Source organism: Apis dorsata, unplaced genomic scaffold (genome assembly GCF_000469605.1).
Source record: "Apis dorsata unplaced genomic scaffold, Apis dorsata 1.3 scaffold_504, whole genome shotgun sequence".
Taxonomy (NCBI): Eukaryota; Metazoa; Arthropoda; class Insecta; order Hymenoptera; family Apidae; genus Apis; species Apis dorsata.
In genome coordinates this window covers 126,617-135,702 of record NW_006263733.1, presented here as the reverse complement: position 1 = coordinate 135,702, position 9,086 = coordinate 126,617, and the positions used below count along the sequence as shown (strand labels likewise).

Genomic DNA, 9,086 nt, shown 5'->3' with positions numbered 1-9,086 from the left:
AGAAATTATTAAAAAAAAAAAAAAACGAAAATGTAAAAGTGTAAGTGTTTATAAAAAAAAAAGAGTAATTTTGAGCAATATGTACAGGGTATGTAAGTTTACAGAAAATGTAATTTTTTATGCTATTCAAAATAAATAATACTGCTTTTTCTGATGTTAATAAGTAGTCAATAAGAAGTCGACCGATATTGGCTTGCAATTAAAGGCTTTGGCTCTCGATAGAATTAAAGTATGCCAAACGATACTTCGTGGTCTGCATAATGAGTATTTGATATGCTACGATGCATAGACCGATTCTCAAGGAACTTGTTAAACCACACGTTAAATTGCCATGTGAACAAATGACTTCGAAATCTAATCTGTATTACAGTAGCGCGTTCGAAAGTAAACGTGAAATGTGAAAATCCACGGAAAAATGCGAACTACTGAGTATGTATTAGACTATCAAAGGCACCGATGACACGGATGTATGTTCGATAAGTAAAATCGTACTGATTCTACTTAGCCATGGTTAAAATTTAAATTTCGTTTTAACACAAAGCTATGTGACAATTCAAATCACGTATCTCAATTAACAACGCAAAATAAGAAATTTTATTCATGACATTATTTGATACTTTCTCTTTAAATAATTAATTAGAATACTCATTTATTTCCCTTCATTTTTTATAATGATACGATGATAAATTTGATCACTATTTCAACATTTTGGAATATTTGACAAAAAATATAATTGTTTTATGAAACTATATTTTATTCACATTTTTTATAATAATATGAATTATGAACATGTATTATTTAAAATGAAAAAGATATTTGAATTATTTAGACATGACGCGACAGTTTCAAAATCTGAACCGGATATTATCAATTTACATTTTAATTTAACTATATTTATCGATAACGATGACTATATTTTTAGAAACTTGAACAATTTACATTATAATAAAAAATATTATTTTACATAATCATTTTAATCAAGAAAATTATTTTAATTGCAAATTGAAATGTTTTTTTATTTATACATGATTAGTGTTGTATAGTGTCCATTTCGAATGTTTCATTTTTCATTTCCGTTTCATGTTCCGTCTTTTCCGGTGTGTTTAGACAAGTGGTGTGGCGCGAAACGTCAGTGCAACTTAGTGTGATTATTTGCCGGTTTATTTGTGAATACACGTCGATTTACAGGTGAGTTATGTAATAATGTAAGAATATTGACTTTACTGTAGCTAGTTCACGTAATATTTGCGGTTCTTACAAAGATATTGCGAAAATTATGGTCGGTTGGCGCGCATGCGATTTTTCTCCCGCGTACTATACAAGTGCCTGTTCCATTCGATATGTAGAACAGACAAAATCACGAAAATATATATTCTACCGAATATAACTGCTATTTGAATACAAATTTTTAATGTTCTTTGCGAATACATGGTCTATTGCATATGTATATTCATTTTCGAACGACCAGAATTTATGTCAAGAAATATTGAATATTCATGTTGAAATGTTGCATGTTAGCACGGCCATGTTTTCTGTTATTTGAATATACTACACACATATCTTTGCATTTTCTCAACTTTATATATATTCTCTTCCTGTTCGTTCATTCGTATATTTAACGTAAATCGTTATTATTTTAAGGTAGAATATTTTGAAAAATCGTTAAAATATAAAAATTTTTTTATATTTTAATTATATATTTTCATAAATTTTTTATTAAAAATAATAAATTTTTTATTCTTTAGGAATCATCTATAATTTATATAATCCACTGGAATCCATGTAATCATATGATATACAGATGTCATCAAAGATCTAATAATGTGAGTAAATTGAAAATAACATTCAACTAATTTCAAATTAATCATATATTTTTAACAATTTATAATTTTTTTGCTAATATGTTTGTAATTTTTTTGTACCAAAATTCTGTACAATAATTCATTCTAATTTTACATTTTAACTAATTGAAGTGGCAGTGAATGGTATTCCTAATAAATTGCTAATTCTACTAGTTAATGGTTATTGCGTTAAAAATTTTCACAAAATCGCTTTAAAAAGTATTTGTCAATCAACAAAGTAAATTAAGTATAAACGTTGCTAATATTTTCTGATTAAAATTTTATACTGCAATCTCCACTGTGTCTTTTAAAAGTAATTTATATTTACAAATATAAGGGCCCTGGGATTTATAGACTTGTACTTTACTTGTGAAATATAGCATAGGTTTATAATCAATAGGCATTAGTTTAAAGCAGAGTTTTAGTATATGTTTAGAAATGCATGAAAAATATCATATTGATATATATATTTCATTGATAAATTCATGAATTCATTCTTAAGGAAAAATGATTTACATAATTGTTTAAATTCATTAAATACATTGCTCAAATTAATTAGGGAATTACTTATTGATATATCTGGTAACCAATTTTGTAATTTTCAACATATGCATAATGTTTTTTATTCCTAATATTTGATCACATTTTCTAATTATTTCGAGCATTGTAATTCATTAGTTTATTATCTATTAGCTATATACAAGTAAGTACTGGCCCTGGTCCCATTCACACAAATCTTGCCTAGCTATTATTTACATTTTCGTCCTCGTCTTATTTGTTATACTTGGGTAAATGGAATTACAGCATGTCCGTGTACGAACATAGATATCAATTAAATAAAATTCATTTACGATTGCACGTATTCGATATCGATAATATAATCAACAATTTCATTAAACAAGTACTGGCCATTTATTGACTACTTTCATAACGAAAAGTATCGAGATACCATTAACACTTTTCGTTGCGCTGTAAAAATTTAATATCACGATTAATAGAAACGCGAAAAAAATACCTTCGTTCCTGCTTGATATTTACACATCATACCTTATATAAACAATTATAAGGTTGAAGAACGGTTGAAGACGATTAAATACATAGTATTCTTTATTGTCTCGAAATCGTCATATCTTGCTTGCATCCGGAAAATTCCCGGATCTCTCAAGGATCGATCATACACGATCGAGCATCCCGCGGAATTAAAAAGCATCTTTTTTAAGCGATTCGGATCGCACATGACTTAATATCTTAATAAAAGCAAATCTGTGTTCGAGGAATCTGGAGGATTGGCCAACGAAGATTGGAAAAGTATCGTCCACACAATTTCAACGAGAACAGGATGCTCGGAAAGGAAAAGAAGCGCGAGAATTTTACCGAAATTCTCTCCCTCTCCAAGCTACATCCATTGGATTCGTCATGGACATCCGGCGAGTACATCCGGCTCTCCTGTGATTACCATCTTCGTATCATCATTGAAAATTCCTCAACCGCAAGGATGTAATAAATAGACGTGGGACAAAAGCAGAGAGAAGAAGTGGCAAAGCTGCAGCGACGGAGGCGTTTACATTGGCAGGCGTCGAACGCTTGTAAGATAAAGCGGTTGGCAACGTTCTACACGTGTACACCGGTTTGTAACGCACGTTCCGAACACGTGCACCCTGCAGTTTGACGTGTTTATCAACCGATGCACCACGGTTGCACCGTGGTCGCTCTCCCGCTTCTGCAAACGCGTCAGACGCCGGTTGTCTGGCCTCCCTTTATCTCTCTCCTCACCGCACCATCTCACCCTATCTCCGTCTCGTTCCGTCTTACGTGATTACCGCACGAGCGCGCGCGCTCGTTAATTAAAGCGGAGGACTCTCGTTAAAGTCGATTGGCTTTTGCGCAACAAGCCATCGATCGGCGACTCGCGATCCTCGCCGTGATTACCCGGAATTGAGACGTTAATCCTTCATTCTTCCAACTGGCACGGATATTTATGCCGGGAATTACGAGGCTGGCGCGAATTGCGTTTAACTATTCGGCGCGAATGATTTGTCTCCGCGAGTTCTATCAAAAGCTATCCGGTAATTCTTGCTCTGAGAACGCAATTAAAAATAATGTACGATTCTGGGAATTTTGCTCGATTATTCGAACCCACTGAGTCTTCCTGATTGACATGATCCGGAAGGGGGAGGGGGGAGAAAGGGGAATGTAATTGATTACGATATCACGAGTCCCTTTCTCACCAGCCGTATTTGGCAATCCGGCATATCGATTAACTACTTTTCCTTACGCTCGAAATCCACTTATTCCGTTTGTTTTCTGAGCGGATAAACGATGTTTCGTAGAACGAGAGTGTCTTGCCTTCTCTAGGATCTCGTTGTTAGATCTATAGGCACCGACTTCCTTTTCAGAGGAGGACTGTCCCGATCGCTCACGTTCTCCATGTCGATTTCGTCCTCTTCCGTTTCCTCGGTGACGGAAGTGGGGGCCGACTTTATGGACAGATCTATGGGATTATCCTGCGGAGGTGGACAATCCGTTTCCAATCCCGGGCTACATATTGGTGAATCGTTTTCGGAATGTTCCTTCGTAGACGCCGTTGTAGAACCTTCCTGTGTTCTCTGACTTTTTAACACCGCATCCAAATAGAATCGTTTGGTGTAGGTTTCTCCGATCTCTTCATTCGAACTCTGCCTCGTTTGCACATTATTGTTATGCGCATATCTATCGTTATTATTATTATTGTTATTATTATTATTTCCACACGAGTCTTTGCTATCGATACTTATCGTCGTGGTAGTGGTGGTGGTTGCGGTACTGATCGTACTGCTCGTATCCTCGATCACGGGCGAGTGTCGAAGTAGATTGGAAGAATGATTGGGTACCAAGGGATGGGAAGCCCCGTGGGACGTGGCGTATAAATGATAGGGTGAGAACATGGTGAGACTTGGCGGTGGTAGGAAGGCGGGTGGAATCAAGGACATCCCACCGAGGTGAAAACCGAGAGGTAAACTCATCATTTCTTTGCTGAGCGCCGAAAGATCGGCGACCGAGGGTTGCAACTGCGAATGCAGGGGTCTGAAGCCTGGATGCCCCGAGAAGGCTGCTCTTCTTTCGGATATTTCCACAGAACTGTCGCTGTTGTGCGATTCGGGGGAGCTAATGCTAGGGGAAGTGGAGTTCTTGTAGTCGTCCAGGCCTAGCATCAGCACGTCGTCCTTTCGTTGGCCTGGGTGGAGTCCGATAGGCGGGCTCATTGGTTTTCGTTGTGGCGTAAGTGGTTGGTTAGATAGGGTCTGTTGATAGTGTTGTTGCTGCTGCTGTTGCTGTTCCTGCAGCAGACAGTGAATTTTGAACCAGTTCGATCTACGTCCGTATCGCGAACCTGATTTCGACATGCCCACGAGCAGGCATTTCCTTAGACGACAGGCCTTGCAAGCTGTTCGATTCTTTTTATTGATGACGCACTCCCCGCCATTCTTACATTCGGAGATACTGCTCAGATTATTGTAGGATCTCCCGAAAAAGGACTGAAACACAGAAGGAATACGTTTTCGTTATTAATAATGATAAATCAACGGTATGATAATTTTTTTTATTCGCGTTAATTACGTCGACATAAAGGAATCAAGCTTCAGCTGAGGATTACAAAGGGGAACAAAATCTAGAATGCTCTTTAAATGCAAATTCAGAGGTCAAAGATTGGTTGTGAGATCTATCGCTACTGCAACGTGCATTGTGCCGCTCATAATGAGTACGGCAAAGTTGTTAGACGGTTGTAATAATGCGTTCTCGTTGTCTCATTCATGTTGTGCAGCGGGAAGTGAGTCGGTGTGGGCGCGTGCGGCCTACTGTGCTCGCGCTAATTGCCCAAATGGTGCAATTTCACGATTCCGACACTGTTGCCTTTCCGTGTCGGCCCCCTTTTATTTCTTTTCCGATTCTCCAACGCGCTCGACAAACACTCGAAAAACACCTCTCCGTGTTCCAATCCATTACATTCCAATGTATTTCGAATGGAAAATATCTGAAAGACCTATGGTAAAGTATCTCTTACGAAACCCGCGCGATTTAAGACCTCGTTCCTAGATATCGAATCGTACGTATACATTTAAAAAGCGGGACTTGGTATACGCGCCCTGAAACACCTACGATTTCCTGCGTAACCCGATAAGAAATTTCGTCCTTCGAAGTTAATGATCAGTCTTTAAAGAGACACAGGCAACGTGCGTACGCGATGTGCACTTTCGCTTTTTCTGCCCGTACGCACGCTATATTATTAATCGTTTCTGGTTCGTTTGTCCTGAAAACGAGCTCTTCCTGCGGCCCAGTGGTCCCGATGCGCGCTTCGCCGAGACCCACGGCCCCTGTTCCACTTGCCTTTATTTATCGGATACTTTAGAATTATAGGATTAGGATATATGAATTTTATCGCGATATATAAATTAATAGCGAATTCAATGATAGATTCGAAGGATAATATAATAATAAGTGTTTGAAATATATAATCATTTTTCAACTTCGCGTTGGCTTTGATTTTTTGATCAAAACGTTTCTTTTAATTCGTTTTTTAAACTCTGAGATTAAATTACATTTTCTCAGAGCAAATATATCTGTGTATTTTAGGTGAACGCGTTTTCTTTGACATTCGGCCACTCCACGTCCCGGATTGTAATGTCGTCGGTGTGGTCTAAGGAAACAAGGGGACCCAATCCACGGGAGAATATACGCGACGTTTCAGAAGAGAGATGACACAATCGAGAAAATGCTACCGTTATTACGCCCCCCTCTCGCGCCTCGCGTTATGCAAACGGACACCACATCAAAGTCGCCGCAAAGCGTCTTTTCATCGTCAAAACCTTGCACAGTTGTTGGATCGTGCTACCTACGGTTTCCTTTCGAAAACCGCCCGATAAATAGACCGGCTAATTACGCCACACGGCTGAACTTTCGTGGCCTAACGAAACGTAGATATCTCTGACTCACGCTCCGGAAAAAAAGAAGAGAAGAAGAAGAAGAAGAAGAAGAAGAAAAAAAGGTAGAGGAACGAGGCAGAGGTTGAAATTCGTTCTCAATAGTTTCGACGATAATGAACCATTGTGCCGGTTTTCACCTGTTTTCTGTTCCCTTTTTTCCCTCTTTTTCTTTTCCATTAGCGCGATATAACCGCGAATCGGCTCGTTAGTCGACTATATCGATCGATCTCATTGTAGAACGTCAAGGACCGTGGCAAGTCGCGCGCGCTCTTCGAGTTTTCACCGTGGACGAGATATATCTCGATCGTGAGACAGATCTGTGCCACGGGTAGACATTGTTTCAGGTTTGAGCACGTGCACGCGCGTTTCGTCAATTCGTTCGGATCACGGAGCGGGTTCGAGGCGGTGCTTCCGGCGCTTCGCACTTGTCTGCCACAATTGTTTCCGCCCTAGTTCACGATTACGTCATCTCGACATTGTTTCGTTTCGTTATTTTCGTTTTCAGGCCCATCGTAGCATGTCAGCCCTCCCCTCTACGCGCCTCCACTATTCTCCCGGCAACGTTTGCTTTTACGCTCGACTCGCGGCGGTTATTCATTTTTCTCTCAAGGATATTCGACATATCCGTTTTTCGATTTTTGGATTTTTTCGTTTGTTTAACAGGGAATGAAGTAGACTTCGATGAGGGTTGTTTGATCAATTGAATTGATTGAATTGATTGAAACTATTTAAATTATTTTATGAAAACGACGTATACACTTTATTTTTCAAATCATTTTTTTAAATGATTAACTTCAAACATCCTATTTGAAAATATATTGTGAAATTCGCATGCTTTCTTGTCACTATTGCAATACACAATAATTCTAACATAACAATTGAAAAATATCAACGTGTAATACGAAATGATTCATTCGAATTGTAATTTTATTATAGCTATTCTAGGAAATATTCGTGAATGTCCAAGTTACCGTGTAGATCATTTTAAACAGGAGAAATCAGTTCGATCGCTCTTCCTCCCTTTGAGCGTTAGAAATTCGGCTCTCCTTTTACACAGGCGACCGTTCATCGGTTCGCCAAACATGGTCGCTGTTACTTTCGGGGGGCCCCCGTTGACACGCATGCCTAGTCAAACGTTTAACCTCGGCCACGAGGCGGCTCGTGAAAGCGATCACCGTTTCTCAGCTTTGCGAAACTGCGGAAAAGATCGCCGTGAACAGAACGTGCAGAAAAAGAAGGAGGGGGAGAAAGAGAGAGAGAGATAGAGAAAAAATATAATAGTTGGAAAATTTTTAACGTTCCATTCGTTCTTCTTTCACGATCTCTCTTACGCAGAATCCATCCATCGAGGAGAAACCCATCGAAACTAAAACTTGGACCGAATTACCGATGTTTGACCTTTCAATTATCCCGGTGTCGACACGAAATATCACTCCAACCGTTCCAACTTCGATCGCTATCTCGACCGTTCAAATTTCCAAGAAACCCGTATCGTATCGTCGAATGATCCATAGAAGACTCACCTTGCAGCCCTCGCAGGTGAACGCGCCAAAGTGGAAGCCTGCCGCGGGTTCGCCGCACACCTTGCACTGTTGATTCATCTGCAACACAAAAGATAATATTCTTCCCTGAATTCGTCCCGTTAAATTCGAATAAAAAAAAAAAAAAAAAAATTCGAAGTGGAAATGAAATTCGCAATTCTTCGGATTACTGGCTTCCGTTACGGTAAATGACGAAACCGACGGGGAAAACAAAATCGATGTCCCCGCTCGCGTAACTCGCTCGTGTACATATTTCAAACGTTCGACAAAATCACAATGCGAGTCTTATCGTGCGCCCACAACCGATCGCGCGATTGGGAAAGAGAAGAAGCTCGTTGCGTAATTCGCCGGTTTTAGCGCGAATCGCTGGATCGTGGCAAAGCGGTGCGTGTTACGTTCAACGAGCGGAAAACCCTCGTGCACTTGCTTTTTTTCCCTCTCCTCCTCTCTCCTCTCTGTCGTTCTTTATTATCATTTGCGATCCCCTCCCCTCTCCCTTCCTTCCTCCCTCCCTCTCTCTCCCAATCTAGCCAATTCCTTTCGCCTTCTTTGGCCGCTCGTCCAGAAAACGGAATGAGGCCCCGACGCGGTCTCGTTTTCACACCTCGTCGCTTTTATTCCCCTCTATCCCTCTATCTTTTTCTAGCTCGTAAATCGTCAAGGCATTTGCATAACACTTTAGGCGACGCTTTATTTTTTTAATGATTTTCGTGTCGAGTTTTCGTCAAGTCGAAAACGCTCTT

The 9,086-nt window shown here is 39.5% G+C and overlaps 1 protein-coding gene and 1 long non-coding RNA gene across 2 annotated transcripts in view; one reads left to right on the top strand and one right to left on the bottom strand.

The window, feature by feature from the left end:
- The first annotated feature begins 938 nt into the window (after positions 1 to 938).
- LOC116186194 overlaps positions 939 to 9,086 on the top strand; it is a 29,415-nt gene continuing 21,267 nt past the window's right edge. Inside the window, exons 1-2 of the long non-coding RNA XR_004151141.1 lie at positions 939 to 1,188; positions 1,746 to 1,823. This is a non-coding gene — a long non-coding RNA (uncharacterized LOC116186194). The remainder of the gene's footprint in view (positions 1,189 to 1,745; positions 1,824 to 9,086) is intronic.
- Positions 4,103 to 9,086, bottom strand: part of LOC102673304 (knirps-related protein-like) — a 9,782-nt gene continuing 4,798 nt past the window's right edge. Inside the window, exons 2-3 of the mRNA XM_006620336.2 lie at positions 8,326 to 8,403; positions 4,103 to 5,356 (exon numbers count right to left, since the gene is read on the bottom strand). Coding sequence (XP_006620399.1) covers positions 4,193 to 5,356; positions 8,326 to 8,403 — 1,242 coding nt within the window. The 3' untranslated portion in view covers positions 4,103 to 4,192. The remainder of the gene's footprint in view (positions 5,357 to 8,325; positions 8,404 to 9,086) is intronic.